Genomic DNA, 16,463 nt, shown 5'->3' with positions numbered 1-16,463 from the left:
TAGGGCAAGTCTCACTGAAGCTTGGTGGGCAATCCAAAGTGCTGGAAGGTGGGAAAGCAAACATCAGAGAGGACACACCCTGGAGTTAGATGCTCAGAGACAGAAGGTGCAGCTGCCTAGGAAGATCTGTCATCACGGAGGGAACGCAGGTGAAGAGATGGGGCTCAGCAGAGCAGTGTGGAGGAGTGAGGACCTGACCAAAAGATGCATCATAGCAGAGAAGACTCCACACCTACTTTGTTGAAAGCCAGTAGGTCTTGCACTGGTATAAACAGGTTTAATCGTATATTGAAGTGTTGAGTGATTCCCTCAAATATTTAGTCATTAAAAAAATCCAAGGACAGAAGTTTGTGGGTGCAAGATACATCACAGCAAAGTAACTGAAATGAACCCTCCCTAAGTTTGATGAGGACAAACCTTTTCCCCAGCACACCAGCAGCATTCAGAGGGTTTTGCTTACATTTTGACGTACTGCTTAATGCTCCTCTCTCAGACAGCGGCATTTGCCAATAACTAAGGAAATACTGACAGTAACAGGAAGGCTGCCTTAGATCGATTATGGTGCCAGTTATATGCCAGGATGGCTCTTGATACAGTCATTGTTTCCCAAGTATAACACTTATATTTTAATTTCTTCAAGCACAGTTTACAATGTTCTTCTGTATTAAAGAATCTGATCTGGCAGCTTGCCACAAGCAGAGATTTTTGGTTTTATTTTAGAATAAAGACAACATGAGATTATAAGGGATTTACCCAGTTTTGAACAAAAATAAGATTCATTTGAAAGTGATACTTTAAAGGCAAAAATGTCACATAGTAAGTCTTCCCTCACCCTATAGCATCACTGAGTCAATACACACTTTCATAACTTCTTAAGAACATTATTAGCTGTGATTTCTTCAGAGTAATGGGATCGTGCCTTTCATAATTACACTTACTCCCTAGCCTTGGGGTGTTTCCAAATGAAGGTGAGCATGATCAGACCTGAGACAAGAGCAGAGGGAAGAAAGGGCGTGGAGGTTATTAAGCAGGAGAAAAAGAGAAGAGCAATTACTCAAAAAGCCAAAGCTTTTCTGGAAAAATTGTCAAAAAGGAAAAGTCATTTCAGCATAGGAGTACCAAACAGGCAAGAGAGCGCAGGACATCTGTGCCGGTTTGGACAAATTCAGAGGAAAATATCCTCTGATAGAAGGCAGGCTACAACCATCCCGTCCCCCACGAGGTTTGGGGGAAAAAAAAAATTTCCTCAGAGGAAAGTGAAAGAGATAAAAAACTATTTATTTAACAAACACACTAGAAAAGGATAATAATGCTAAATAATAAAACCTCTCGCTGTGAAGAGAAACCTGGGAAGATTTCAGAGTCCTTCTGTAGGTGTGGTCTCTTTCCTCCTCCTCGGAGCTTGGTTGATGTGCGCCCACCTCCTGGGCCTCAGTGGAAAATTCTCCCAACGTGTTCTGATGTTGAAACAGTCCAGAAGAGAAGAAGGGAAAAAAACAACGTCCCAGGAAAACAAAGTTCAACTCTCCGTCTCCCTCTGGAGAAAAGGAGCCGAAAGCTGGCTGAAAAGCAAGAAGGGTGCTTCCTCTGCTCTTGGCTGCTGCAGCAGGAGAACGCAGAGGAGTGTGCATCTGTGTCCTTGAACAACTGTTTTGAAAAGTTCATTCTGTTTTTTCCTCTCCCCCCTCTCAGGCTCAGTTTAAAGGCACATAAAGGCACAAAATTAATTTCTGGGCATAAAGCAGCGATAGGGGATACACATCATAAAGTCGCCCCAAGACAACATCGATGCCACAGAAGAAGCAGCCATGTAACTGCCAGAGGTGGCTGTAATAACCAAGAGTGTTATTAGTTGGTTAGTAATAAACCAATGTTCATACAGTTCTTGAGCTTCTGAAAGACAAGGGAAAAACAGGGCAGAAGTAAAGAAATAACTGGGGAGAGGATGGCAGCAACAGGCAAAGGCGGGGTAAACCTGTTTTCTTTGGCTTTCAGGTGATGACTACCAGGAAGAGATGAAAAAAATACTGTCTTCTGTTTAGTTTCTGCTGCCTGTTGTCTTTTCCTGCCCTAACTGCTCGCACAGCGCTGCCCATATCTCTGTGCAGGTCTTGTAACAGAATTCCAAGACAAACCATCCCACAGTGGGAAGCATAAGTGAACTTCCATGGAGCCAAGCGCACCAGGGCAGGGGAAGGCAGCCAGTGGGGACACCAAGAGGGATTCATGGAATCACAGAACAGTTTGGATTGGAAGGGACATTAAAGATCATCTTGTTCCAACTCCTCCAACTCCATGGGCAGGGACACCTTCCACTAGACCAGGTTGCTCCAAACCCAATCCAGTCTGGCCTTGAATGCTTCCAGGGATGGGGCCACCACAGCTTCTCTGGGCAACCTGTGGCAGGGCCTCACCACCCTCATCGGGGGCAGTTCTTTCCCAATACCGCATCTAACCCTGGTCTCTGTCAGTGTGAAGCCATTCTCCCTTGTCCTGTCACTCCAGGCCTTTGTCCAAAGTTTGTCTCCAGCTCTTTTGGAACCCTCTTGGGGAAGTGGGGAGGGGGCTCTAAGGTCTCCCTGGAGCCCTCTCTTCTCCAGGCTGAACAGCCCCAACTCAGCCTTTCAGTTTTGGTGGATTCTCAGTCCATGTGACAGCCTTGCAAGAGGCAATCCTGTCCCTCCCCATGCAGGGACCAGATAATGCTCCCACTCAGCATCCAGGCCAGCTCCAGGCTGTTTGCATCAGGGCTGGGCCACAGAATGTCGTTGCTTTCTCACCATTGTATAAAAAAGTCCTAAAAATGGAGGCACCCTGTTTTTCTGCATCAGTATGGTGGGGATCAGCTCATCCAGGAGAAAAAACCTCTCCAATTTCGACCTAGGTATCCAAATTTCGAGAGTTCAGTTTGCTAGTGTAGCTTGCCAAGGGGGTGGTGCCTTGGAATTCAGATCTTTCATTCTAAGGTGGGGTTCGGGTAGCTCTTGTAGGTTTGAATAGGTTTTAAACTTTGACCAGATCATTTATGAACCTGGTTACAGTTCCACTGAAGCTAATACACAGTTTAGATGAACAAGTAGATCAGAGAAAATTCACGGCTAGGTGAAAATGAACTTAAAATCCTCTAGACTGTTCAGTACAGGTAGCCTATGCCAGAGAAAAAAAAACCATTCTTTTTCAAAGTATTAAAACTCATTCTGGAGAAAAAAAAAGGAATCACCTTGGAAATATCCAAAGGGGGTTTTAGGAGAATAAAAGCTTTTTCCTTCTCTTTTACACAACAACCACAGTCAATTCCAGAGAAATAGTCTGTCAGCACCAACATACTTAATGAAGATTGCAGTAATGACTTGAATGCTCTTTCCCTGTTTATCACAGCTATGAGGATTAAAATTTAGCATACTATTGCTCAGTATACTATGTATTTCTCTTTGGTTGAAGTCTCTATACGCAGATTGTCAAAAAAAATTTAAAAAGACCCCCAAAACACAAAAAAAACCCGAAACAAAAATCCACCCTGCCAAAAAAAAAAAAAACAAAACGCCAGTATGAAGGAAACCAGATCCCAGTACCTAAAGGAAGCTGGTATCTCCATCCTCAGGCTATTATCATAGGGACTATGACTGTTGACTTAAGGTGACGTCTGTCATCTGCAACAAAATTTCCAAGCAAAGATCCGAATCAGCTGATGAATTAGCACAAATGCTCAGATCGCTCTGGCTGGTGGGAGAGGGAGAAAGGAGAGAGGAAAGAGAGAGAGAGAGATTTTCAGATTTCAGCTTTACTCTGGTATTTAAGTCCATCTGTGTTGCCCTCAGAATTACAGTTGCTAGAGCTGTTACTGCCTTCAATTTTGCTCACTGCCAGTTAAAATGCTCCTCTTCCCTTCACAGAAGCCATTTCTCTTTCCAGCAGCATGAGAAAGACAGGCAAAGGAAAAGCAACTTCCCCAGGTGGCAAACTGTCGCCTCTACTGGCAAGAGCCCTTGGTCCCAGGCTTCCACAGCAGAACTGCTGCCCTTTATCTCTCTGCCGTTCCACACGATGCTGCCTTTAGGTCTGGGGAAACAAATCTTTAAAACATCAGGCACAACCCATTTGCACAAGCACGGATTCACAGGAGCTGCAGTCCCAGTACAGACAGTTGTGAGCGGGTAGCAAAAGTGAAGCTAAAAGAGGCTATAGTCAGGGAGACATTCCAAGTGAGCTGTATGGACCATGGACATGGGTCTGAGCTGGTGGAAGATGATGTGGTGTACGGGACTGAGTGATTCCAGCAGCCAGATAAGCTAAAATAAGCATGCTACTGATTATTCTCTACAAACCAGAGAAGGCAATAAAGAGATGTGTAATTAGCCAAGGATGGATGAGCTTCCAGAAGTCAGGCCAGAATTAACTAAGTTCAGATAATTTGTAGGAAATAAATGACAGAGAGATAGCTCTCCCTCCTTATCTAAATATGTTTTCTCCAAACAGGAAGTAGCTTGGAAAGAACAGTTTAGGTTTCTCTGTCGTAAATTGTGGATGCAAATGCACTTCCCGCTCTGCTGAGCTACTGTGGAAAGCATGGAAGGGAAGGTGGTAATTCGTTTTTCCAGACCAGGAATACGGTAGGCATTGCTGAAGAAGGTGATGGAGAAATTGCCTAAGACAGAAAAGCTTAACAAGCAGGTCTGGAGGAACTGGCATCAGGTGAAAAGCTTAACACCTTGCTGGCAGAAATGCATGTGGTATCTCCCCCATATGAGGAGTAGTGGGAGGGTCACCTACATCCTTTCATGTGCTCTGGAAAACCAGATCAGTTTATTTGACATGAGCATGCAAAATGAGGGAGGATTAACTCCTCTCCCTTTGCTTTAGCTCCTTCTCTCTAAAATGGGGCTCAAAATACCCCCTCTCTCCACAGGGCTGAAAAAAGATGCTGTGAAACCTGTGCTGTGTGCCATAGCCAGAAGGATTTGGTAATTTTTAACAGTTATCATGGATGCAGGAGGTAAGACTTGAGTCGCCCACTACGAGTGAAAAGAAAGTAATTTATTAACCACTTATTCATGGTTGCTCTTTGCTGCTCAGCTTGGTTGAGCTGAAGGAAGTCCTGAGAAAACATATTTTTCAAGAAAGGTTACCAAATCTGACAGTCTTCATCTGCATTGTAACTTCCATTGGAACACTGAGAGAGGGATCTGGAATGTATATACAGTCCTGGGATCAGCAGGTTTTTAATGGCTAATGCATTTTCTGCAGATGTACAAAGTGTCATCTGACATAGGTGTACTCCACATGGATCTTATTTCCCAGTAACTGGATTGTAACTGATAGGCTGCTGTGCCTCTTGGAAAGTATGTGCCTTGATTGGAAAGTATTGGGGTCTTCAGTGCCTTTAAGGGGGAATAGAAAACTTGTATCTATGGCAGAGATATGTGGGGTTAATCAGGCATTAACAACTTAGGCGGGAAAGCATTTTCTGGGGATTAGTGACCAGCTGGGAGAAACCAAAGGCCTAAGAAACCCTGATTATTAGTGTATAGGCCTTGTTCTTTCTCAAGGTCATTAGTAGGGCTATAGGGTACGGCTAGATCAGAGTCCAAATATCCATTCAAAGGTGCCCTCCGGCCCCTGAGGCGTTTGTGCCTGGTTTGCAGCCAGCTGTGAATAAACAGGTACTGGTGAGAAGGTTTTGAATGCGTTCAGAGACCATGTTTGAATGAGGGACAAAAGGTTCACAGATCAGGTAAGTTTTAATCTTTTCCGTTTATAATATCCATCAATTAATTTATTTTACAATAAAGGCTTTACCCTTGAGTTTATTAGAAGCAGTTTTGCTGGTGTCAGTCCCCAAAGATGACTGTACCTTGGTGTCTCAGATTTCTTGCCTGGCATACCCACTGGCAATGGGTATGAGAGATGTTTCACAGAAGAAGTGGGAATTGCAGGATAACCTACCCAAATGGAGTCTTTATTGCTTTAGTATGAAATTTGAAAGCTTAATTTTTCATTATTTTTATACGCACACTTTGTGTACATACACATAGGTATGTGCATACAGAAAGAGAGAGGGAAACAAAGGGATGACAGTGAGGTCCACAGAGCTCTGATCATTCTGGACCAAATGGTTGGATTATTTCACCGTGTCTCTCTGGCTCCCCCAGACAGGTGGCGCAGCACGGCTTTGAGTTTTCAAGCAGGCCTGACAATTGCAAACATCCTCCTGGTTTTTTGCCTTTATCTTGAAATCTAGAGCTGAGGCGGGAAACACCTTGGGGTCATCCCCGGCTCTTCAGTACTGGGGGAGGCTGAGGCCTGGATCTGGCGGCCTGAGGAATCGGGGGGAAGTCATAGTGAATGCTTGGAAGCGCAGGCCGGGGTTTGGATGGGGCTGAGGGCAGGGATGGGGGGTCCGGGTCAGCGCCACCACTCCGCCGTGCTTGCCCCAGGCCCGCCCGGCGACCGGTGATGCAGGAGGAGCACGAATGCCATTGGCGAACGGGCCGTGATATGGCCAATGGAAGCGCGAAGCGGGCGGGGCGGTGGCGCCGGGGATCTGCTGGGCACCAGGTGACGTCAGGTGTCGCACGGGTCATCGTTGGCAGCTCGCTCGGGCGCGTTAAGGCAGGGACTCTGTTGGCTCCAGGCAACTGAGCAGAGATGGTGCTCGTTGCAGCCTGTGGTGAAGAGCATGGTGAAGCAGCTGTCCTGCAGCAGCCCATGAAGGTCCACACCTACCGACATCCACCTGCAGCCTTTGGAGGAGCCCAATGCCCTAGCAGGGGGGTGTGCCTGAGAGAGACTGTGACGCTGTGCTGGAGCAGGTTCCTGGCAGGACTTGTGGCCTTGAGGAGAATCCATGCTGGAGCAGCCTGTTTCTGAAGGACTGACCCCATAGAAAAGACCCATGCTGCAGCAGTTTGTGAAGAACTGCAGCCCATGGAAAGGACCCATGCTGAAGAAATTTGTGGAAGATTGTCTCCTATGAGTGGGACTCCATACTGGAGCAGGATGAGGAGGAAGGAGCAACGGACAATACGTAATGAGCTGATGACAATCCACATTCCATGTCCTGCTGTGAGGTGTGTTGCTCAGAGCCTCCCAGAGCCTCAGTGTCTCTCTTTCATGGCTCTCAGGCATAGTGGAAGGGTGACAATCCCCCATCCTTCCAGCTTTTACAGAGACAGGAGGCAGGCATGGGGGCAGGAGTCAGGAGTGGAGGAGACCCTGATCTAAAACCATTCTGGACAGAGGATGAGATCAGCCCTGGAGCAGCTCGATGTGCTCAAAATGCCTTCCTATGTCAGGGGTGTCACTTGTCCTCCCTTCCCCTTCTCTCCTCAGTGAAACAGCTTACTTCTCTCCATCTCTCCCTGGTTCGTGGCCTGCTCCATCCCACATCTCACTCAGCAGCCCCACAGTGGTCTGGTCTCAGGTTGTGACTGCCCTGTCAGGAACACGCACTGGCCATGGAGAGATGTGGGAGGGGCTGTCAGAGGACTGGCTTCTCCTGACATGCCGGGTGGAGACCAACCACAGTCCAGGGAAAGGAAGAGCCTTCCTGGCTGCAATATGGAGTCTCTGTAGTGCACTGAGGGGTTTCCTCGGAAAAGCTCCTGAGGGGGAAGAAGGGTGAGAGACACGAGAGCTATGTGCATTAGGGGAAGTTTGTAGCTGTTTAATGCGGTGGTTTTCCAGAACAAAACCGTGTCGGTCCTGATGGGTCAGGGATGGGACACGAAGTAAGAAGGGAGAGCAAGCGGTTTTTGCTGGGTGGACAACCAGGTCTCAAATGATGAATTCCTGGGTCTCCCATGTAGCCTCGTTACCTTTCCTGCAAAGGAGGGACACCATGAACCATGCTGACAGCCAGGGAGTTCACCCCTACGGAGCTGCTGCTGCAACCCCTGGACCAACCTACATGCCCGTAAATCTTACAGCAGGTGATGGGAGGTAGAGCTCACCTGCGCTTCCACCACCAAAATCCCCCGGCAGAGGCTATGGCCACAAGAAGCAGCACTGCAATGGTGATGCTGGCAGTTGGAGCTCTGCTGCGGTTTTCTGAGACAGGGAGAGAAGAGGGCATCTGTGTGAGGATGGCAACACCAGTCAGGAGCTGCCTATCACAGGGCCAGTGGCTGCTATCTGCAGCCTGCATCCCATCACCCATGGGTGGCACCTACCCCACGGGATGAGAAGGGCGCGGGTGCCCAGGCTCTGGTGGCGCACACGGCAGACATAGCTGTGCCCATCACGGGGGGTCACGGCCAGGACGCTGCGGAGCTGGTAGGTGAGGTCAGCATTGGGCAGGACGGCGCTGGTGTTGAGCACCGGGCCCGGAGGCACCTCCTGGCCATCCCGCAGCCACGCCACGCTGATGGGACGGGGGTAGAAGCCAGTGACGTGGCAAACGAGCAGCAGCTGGTCTAGGCTGGGGGTGCGGGCGAAGACCGTGGCCACAGGCAGCTCTGGGGAATGAGAGCAAAGGGGTGGGGCAAGCTTCGTTGTCTGGGGGGCTTTGGGGCGGCTGTTGCAGGGTCAGGGTGGTCTCACCTTGTCTCTCCAGTGCTGCCCTCCCATACCGCTTCAGGGAGAGGACGTTGCTCTGGCAGATCTTGATGGAGAGAAGGTACTCCAAGAGCACTGTGACGGACTTCTGCCTGTTGAGGCTCTTGCTGACCAGCTCTGCCAGCTGGAATGGCTGCCGGGCCTCCCAGCGCTGTTTATCTACCTCAAAAGCTACGAGGTCTCTGCCATCCCAGCCGATATCCAGGAAGCCCCGGCTTGTCCTGTTGGGGTACAGCGCACAGCCTGCACGTAACTGGACCACCAATGGGTCTGCCAAGGGCAAAGCCAGTGGAGAGGTCTCATGAGCGTGTGAAACGTGGGAGGCATGAGGTGGGATGTGGCTGAGGGCACATACAGGGGTGCAGTGGAGAGCGGGGTGCAATGGGCAGCAGGGCATAAGGCCATGCTTCAGGAGACCCTGGACACCCTGCAAGCCCTCAGGCCCCTTGGAAGAATGGAGTGGATACCAGTGTGGAGTGCTTGCTTAGAAAGAATTCTGTTCCCCAAAATACTTGCCCCCAGTTTTCTCTTTCATGATCTTTGCTGTGTCAATCCTGCAGCTCCAGTAAATTTGGCGGCAGCTCCCTGACATGCAGAGGGGTTCCCTGTGCCAGATGGCAGAAGCCCCAAGGAGTATTTTTGGTCTGCTGCCCTATTAACTTCCTGCCAGTTCCAGCAGCTGCAGTGTTTCAGGAGCTGTTGCACCCTGTGAGACACCGTGCAAATGCCATCCTGATGGGGAGGAGGCCACAGACGGAACCTGGGGAGAAGGACTAGGGCTCTGGCAGGGCTCGTTCCCATACTCACAGTGCTGTTTGGTCTGCTGAACTGTGTCGTGCACAAATCGGATCATATTGCGCAGAGCGACTCTATACTGGGACAATATCTTTTCCCCGTCACCCTCGGTTGCAGCCTGGCTGGCCCAGGACCAGTAGAAGTGGATGCTCCAGTTGGCAGGATCCAGTGCAAAGATGGGTATGTCCTCTACGACTGCCACGCATGACACCTCAGCAGAGCTGATGTTGGCAAAGAAGCTAGTCAGGAGGTACTGGATAACCTGTGGCTCTGCTAGGAGAAAGGATGGAGATGGGAAAGGGTGCAGGAAGGAGATGTGTGGAGGTGCTAAAGGGAAAACGGGGGAAGTGGAGGTGCTGGAGGCGGAACAGGGGATTCAGACTAGATAATAAGAAAGATCTTTTTTAGTGCGAGGGGTAGTGAGACACTGGCACATGTTACCCAGACATATGGTGGATGCCCCATCCCTGGAAACATTCAAGGCCAGGTTGTTCGGGGCTCTGAGCAGGGAAGGTGCCCGCGCCCATGGCAGAGGGGTTGGACTGAATAGCCTTTAAAGGTCCTTTTCACTCCAAATCATTCTGCACTTCTATGATCATTTTCATAGGATCATATGAGCTTTTCATTCTGCTCAGGGTCGCCTTCCTGTCTGAACTTCCTCTGACTTCACTGCTCTTTTTCCTTCTCTATTTTACTTTCAACAAAGTGGTTGTTTCCTGCAGAGGATTTTAGGCATTTTGTCCCCTCCCCTCCATGCCTCCCTCCTGGCCAGTGCTGCTCTCTGACTGTGCAGAGCAGATGAAGGGGCACCTCGCTGCTCATTTGGGGTGATGTTTCCCCCCAGGACAAGCACCTGTGCCAGGACCTGTATCTGCCAAAGACCTGCACATAGTGCAGAGGATATAGAGGATGGTTGGAAGGAAAGGGTATCTTGTCCAGGTTTGGGGCTCCCTGATAGAGCCAGGACATCAGCCCAGAGATCAATCCGGCGTTTCCGTGTCTGATGCTGCCTGCCCTGGAAGCATAAGGTCTCACGGGGTTGTGGTAAAACACTCTGTGTGACAGCAGTGCCCAAAACAGCCTCTTGCAGGTGCAGCTCCCTAACGAACGAGGGGCTGCCGGAAGGGGCCCTCAGCACCACGTGGAGCTGAGACCTGCCTGGCACCCATGGGCTCCCTGCGGGGGGAGGACATCTTGGGGGGAAACTCAACACCCAAGGCCCGGCTGGGGACCACTCTTGTCTCATCTGCTTGTGATCCAAGGCCCTGTGTTGGAGCTGGTGGGGCAGAAGTCTTGAGCTGGAGGCAGGAAGAGAGAGGGTGGGCAAGGACAAACATGTTCGGGTGGTGCACAGTAGGAGGTGGCCCTCCAATGCTGGGGATCATCTGTCCCCCTCATACGGCACAGTGGCCTGGCCATGCCTCCCCTGAGGAGAATTTGTGGGGTCCTCTGACAGGGTGTTGAGGGGGGGGGTGAAAGCAGTTGAGGTGAGCCAGAGCTCCCACTTACCCTCTGGGTCTGCCCACATCCCAGGGAGGAAGATCGGGAGAAAGAGGAAGAGGAGGAGGTGAGGGGGCTGCATGGTGCACGCGGCAAGGCTGAAAAAGCAGCAGCAGTGACCGTGGGAGGAGGAAGAACCTGTGGGATCCCAAGCTTCAACCCAGCCCAGCCGTCACTGCAGTGGCTCTCCACCAATAGGAGAATGAATGTGTCAGGGAGGGGCCCAGAGGTCCCAAGCTGAAGGCTGGGGACGTGTGGGAGGGACAAAAGATGGAATAAGGTCTTGAGCATGAAGTGCCGTGACAGGCTGGGGCTGGGAAAAGCCTAGCCAGAAGGAGAAGGCAGGGAAAGAGAGTCCCAGGAAACAGCACTAGGAAAAAAGATTTTCAAGGATCTAAGCTGGGTTCTCCTGACTCCCCCTCCCCACAAATTTTACATTGTCCTATCCCTGTTCTTGTGGGATGCATCAGCTCCAATGCAGGTGACAATGGCTTTTGGATTTCAGACCTGACTGGAGAAAGATGGTTGCTGTCCTCTCAGCCCCCACATAGGGAGAAGGGATACTTTGGGTCACCCCCTTTCCCATTCCTGGCACCTCCAGCTCAGGCTACTCCTGCATCACTTGCCTAATTCTGGGGATGGGGCTCCCAAGGAGGAGTTGACAAGCTGTTCCACTTAGTCCCGAGCTGTAGGACACTGCTGGGGAGCCCCAACTCTGCTCTAAACACCTGGGGATGGGCCTGGCAACTCCCCTTTCCTTCCCAGCAGCTTTGGTGTGGAATCCGGTCCGCCTCCCCAAGAGTCCCCTGTGCATGGGAACAGAAATGGTGGGAGCTATCCCCCTGCTCTGTCCCCACTGGCACCAGTGTCCTGTGCTGGAGGGACAATGGGGTGACCAGAGTCAGCCTCTCCCCCACAATGTCCCTGATCGACTGCTTCTCCCCGACTCCTCTCCTCAGCATGCAGTTTCTCTTCCCCTTTTTTGGGTGGTGCCTGCACTGGGGGGGAAGGCAGAACCAAAACCACAGCCAAGGGGAAGTCTGAGGGGTGCACCTCGGTAGCATCCAAATACTGAATCTTTTCCCTTCCACGGAGCTGTCCCAGAGAGAAGTCGGGCTGCTGCGGTGGCCTGGTAGGCCCAGAAATGGCCCCAACTTCCCCAGCGGCATGACACAGGGGATGTCCGCCTATACCACAAAGTCCGCATCCCTCCCACTCGTCCTAGACCCAAAGGAGAGTGTTTGGCTGTCAGGATGGCAAAGCACAGTCACGGGGCAGCCAGGGAGGGAAGAGACAAGGGGACTTTTGTCTCTGCAGTCCTGTGAGGTGATCACTTGTCCCCATGGTCTCCCCTAAGATGACTGTTGGCCACTTCCTGCTGAGCAGCTGAGAGGCCGTTCACAGCCCTCTGTCCTGCACAGGTGCATGTGACACTACTGGTGTCTGAGTTGCTGATGGGACAGGACCGGGCACCTGGCTTGTGCAGGTGGTCACGATGTGTTTTGCCCCCTCAGAATTTCCTCCAGATGTCTCCCACTGTTGCAGTGGATCTGCTTTAAAGTTCTGCTTTAGCCCTTGCACTTTTCTATTGAATATACTTCTCATGTTCGGAGCTTTTTTCACTTTCCTTTTTACTCACAACTTCTTCCTCCTTCGTATTGTCACTTCTCTGGTCTGAAAATGACCCAAGGGGACAGAGGGTTGTTGGTCCACACAGGCTGTTGGTCTTCACAGTCCTCTCGAGTGACCGTGGTCCTCAGAGTCACCCCCAGGTTACCACTGGTCCCCACAGTTCTCTCAGGTGACATTGGTCCTTACAGTCCTCTCAAGTGATTACTGGTCCTCACTTTCCCCCTGCCCTAGGGGACTGTAGGACTTTGAAGTGCTCATGTGGCCCCCGGTCCTCAAAGACCCCACAGGTGACATTGGTCCTTGCAATCTCCCCTGGGGTGAAGGCTGTAACCCCCTGAGCTGTGCCTGGGTGAGTTGGGGCGGGGTGGACAGCGATGCAGTGCCACTGGGTGTCACTCTGGGTGGGTGAGTGGGTGGGCAGCAGCACCCAGTGCACTGGGCTGGGATGAGGTGCCTTAAGAACCCTCTTAAAATGCCTGGGTGAGGTGTGTTATTGTAAGGTCTCTTAGGGAATGTGAGCAAACACTTGCAGACACCTCCCTGGTACCAGGTGTTTGTGGGTGTGGTACTCTAGGGTCTCTTGGGAGGTCATTCACATGAACACCTTTCCTCAACAGGTTTCCTCACTGGCTGCACCTGCTCTCCTGGTCTGCCCTGTCCCATGAGTGCTGCAGGATGTTCCACTCTGCTTGAGAGAGAAATTGCCCCATTTGCCTGTGGATGCCAAGGCTGCAGGGAGGCATGCCTGCACCTAAGAGTTTCATCTGTCTGTCCCAAGTCAGCAGGGGCTGGGAGAGGCTTGGTGTCACTCCTCTTGCAGTGAGGTCCTTGAGCCCTGTCATGTCAGCAGGTGACTCTGGCTCCCAGAGAAATGCAGTCCTGACCCCAGCTTTGTGGTTTCCAGGGTCTGGCCAGGAGAGAACAAACACCATTGGATTTGTGGTGGACATGGCAACAAGGCAGCCAGGTTTTCTGGCTTGCACACGGCTGCCAGACTTATCCTGGGAAACTTTGCAGGAAGGTGTCCAATAAAACCAAACCTTTTGAAGCTACATGTTCAAGTTGATTGGGAGCATGAACTACATGCCTTTCTGTGTGTGTGTGTGTGTGCTACCTTTGATGGGACACGGGCTTCCTTTTTCTCCTTTATTAGGAGCCTCGGGGTCACTTTACCCCCGTGTGCACAGTTGCTTATTTCTATGCAATATGTAAGAATATGTTCATATACGGACAGGCACACATGTACTGTTTTTTCCCCGTGCTTTGGTGCTTTCTGCAATTAGTGCCAATAATTCAGTGGTGTTTCAGCTTCCATACGTGGCTGATCAAAACCTCTCCAAGCCCACGCAACTGCTAAGGAAAAGCACGTGAGCTTAGTGAAAATATGAATGGTTTATTTTCATTTCATACACATCTGCAGCTCCCACACATTACACCAGAGTTTCAGTGTTACTCAGCACTTTGTAAAGCCATTTCTGGCCAGGTTCTGTTAGTCTGTATGGAACAGCTCAGTCTCAGCGCAAATATTTCTGGAATATGGTTAATAAAGGCAATTTTTAGGGAAAAAAAAATACCAGAAAGTGACAGTAGAAGGGTACAGCTTTCCACCTTCTGACAAAAGTGTTACTGAACCAGAACTGGGAGAATTTGCCATTGGGCATCGAGGTGCCCTCGAGCGTCAGTGGGTGCACTGGCCAGTGCCACAAGCTAAGAGATGATCACGTGTAACAAGTGAGGAGGTCTCCGACTTGCATTTGTGTCTGTTTAGAAAATTCAAGTGAGTCAAACGCTGCCCAGGTTTCTCTTGTGCATCTCTGAATTGAGTTAGTCTTGTAATTGGCAATGCCCAGAACTTAGGTGAAGCAGAAAAAGGTAGTTCTTGTTGCTGTGAAGGCAGTGGAAGGGAATGGGGACTGTTGGCTCCCTTCTGAGCTAAGCTTCTTTGCTCAGGATGGAGTTCCTGGACTCTGATTCCTCCATCTGCTGGTGCTTTCTGAAATGAGAGGGGAGCAGCTGATGGATGCTCCATGGCAGAGACCTTGTGGGAGTGCAAGACAGCATCTGGCAGGGCCAAAGCAAGAGCTTTGCTGCTCAGTGCAGAAATCCCCTGGGCATCTCCTCCCCTCCTTTCTCACTGCTGCTCCATGGGACAGACAGGGACTCACCTTTGTCTCCACACCCAAAGCACTGACATGGCAGCTACGGCCATGGCTGCAAGCAGCCCAGCCACGAGCCCTGTGATCAGCACCACTTCTGAGTCCCCTGGGAAACATAAGGAGAAGCTGCCATGAACTTTCTGGGGTTTGCTCCATCTTGCAGGGCAGGGTGGCTCAGGAGCCCCATGTCATTCCCCACGGGTGGCACCTACCCCACGGGATGAGAAGGGCGCGGGTGCCCAGGCTCTGGTGGCGCACACGGCAGACATAGCTGTGCCCATCACGGGGGGTCACGGCCAGGATGCTGCGGAGCTGGTAGGTGAGGTCAGCGTTGGGCAGGACGGTGCTGGTGTTGAGCACCGGGCCCGGAGGCACCTCCTGGCCATCCCGCAGCCACGCCACGCTGATGGGACGGGGGTAGAAGCCAGTGACGTGGCAAACGAGCAGCAGCTGGTCTAGGCTGGGGGTGTGGGCGAAGACCGTGGCCACAGGCAGCTCTGGGGAATGAGAGCAAAGGGGTGGGGCAAGCCAGGATGGGGCAAGCCCCGTTGGGGCACAGCTTGGCCCCAGTGTGGGGGGGCTTTGGGGCAGCTGTTGCAGGATCAGGGTGGTCTCACCTTGTCTCTCTAGAGCTGCCCTCCCATACTGCAGTAACACCTCCATGTCATCGACACAAGTCTCATTGAAGAGAATTTCCACCAGCTCACTGAAGGCAGTGTAGTTCTGGAGAGATGACTGGACATACCGTGACAAGCTGGTGTCCTGGGAGAGGGTCCAGGTGGCATTCTCTGTGTCCAACTGGAGGAAATCCTGACCATTGTAACCCACATAGGCAAAGGCTCGGGAGGTTCTGTTGGGGTAGAGCTCGCAGCCTGCCATGCACTGAACCACAAAGGGGTCTGGTGGGGCAGAGAGGAGAGAGAGGTTGCATGAGGGGCTGGGATTACCTTCCTGCAGACATGGTCAGTGTCTCCTATACAGCAGCAGCACTATCACATCCTTCCCCACTTCCCAGCTGCTGGGAAAGGGGATGCAGTGAAGACTGGGCACTCACAGGGGACGTCCCTTTGCCTGGCCCCTTCATTGACCAGATGGTTGAACTGCTGCAAGTAGATCTTAACCAGGTTCTCAATGGTGTCCCAGTCCGCTTGGGGCAGGGCTGGGCGCAGCCAGGGCTGGTAGAAGCGGATGGAGAATGTGTGTTTATCAAGAGACCCGAGTTCGATGTCTTCCAGCAGGCCCAGCCCTTCTGTGTCCACAAATGAAGTGTTTTGGAAGGTGGTGGTCTGGAGCAGCCGGATAGTGAAGGTCCCTACATGAGACAATGGTTGACAGGGAGGAGATGTGACTGGGAGAAGAGGGCTGAGCAAAGTGGAGGGGCTGAGGGATGGGTCCTGGAGGTTGCAGGGATCCATGGGCCCCCCATAAGCCCCTTACACCCTTTACAGCCCCAGTTCCCATCCCCTGCACCCACCTGGCGTGGCTACATCCCTGCTGGGGAGGAGATGTGGAGCCAGGGGACAAGTGAGGAAGCGAGTACCCAAGGTGGGTGGGGAGCAAGAAGCCTCTCCCCTATAGAGTCCCATGGAGGTAGAGGTATATGAGCCAGGGGTCCTACTTACCCTCCAGGTTTGCCCATGTCCCAGAGAGGAGGAAGAGGTGGAGGAGGAGAGAGAGAAGGCAGCAGCAAGGGGACTGCATGGTTCCAGCAGTGAGGCCCAGAGTGTGCAGCAGAGGGTGCAGCAGCAGGAAGAAGAGACTGCTGAGAGATGTGGCCTCGGATGTCTCCTCAGACTGGCTCTGCCTGGGCATCTCTGCTGGTGCTAG

At 51.5% G+C, this 16,463-nt stretch overlaps 1 protein-coding gene across 1 annotated transcript; it reads right to left on the bottom strand.

Moving 5' to 3' along the window:
- Nucleotides 1–6,263: 6,263 nt before the first annotated feature.
- LOC104695757 lies at nucleotides 6,264–16,463 on the bottom strand. Its single transcript, XM_039559140.1, has 11 exons — nucleotides 16,259–16,463; nucleotides 15,691–15,948; nucleotides 15,254–15,535; nucleotides 14,849–15,133; nucleotides 14,646–14,742; nucleotides 10,858–11,021; nucleotides 9,361–9,621; nucleotides 8,539–8,823; nucleotides 8,169–8,453; nucleotides 7,950–8,046; nucleotides 6,264–6,693 (listed from the first exon to the last, which is right to left on the bottom strand). Exons 1-11 carry the CDS (start codon nucleotides 16,446–16,448, stop codon nucleotides 6,264–6,266), a joined length of 2,634 nt encoding a protein of 877 aa, XP_039415074.1. The 5' UTR covers nucleotides 16,449–16,463.

Source organism: Corvus cornix, chromosome 12, assembly GCF_000738735.6.
Source record: "Corvus cornix cornix isolate S_Up_H32 chromosome 12, ASM73873v5, whole genome shotgun sequence".
NCBI classification, from domain to species: domain Eukaryota; kingdom Metazoa; phylum Chordata; class Aves; order Passeriformes; family Corvidae; genus Corvus; species Corvus cornix.
This window is presented reverse-complemented; position numbering and strand designations above follow the sequence as displayed.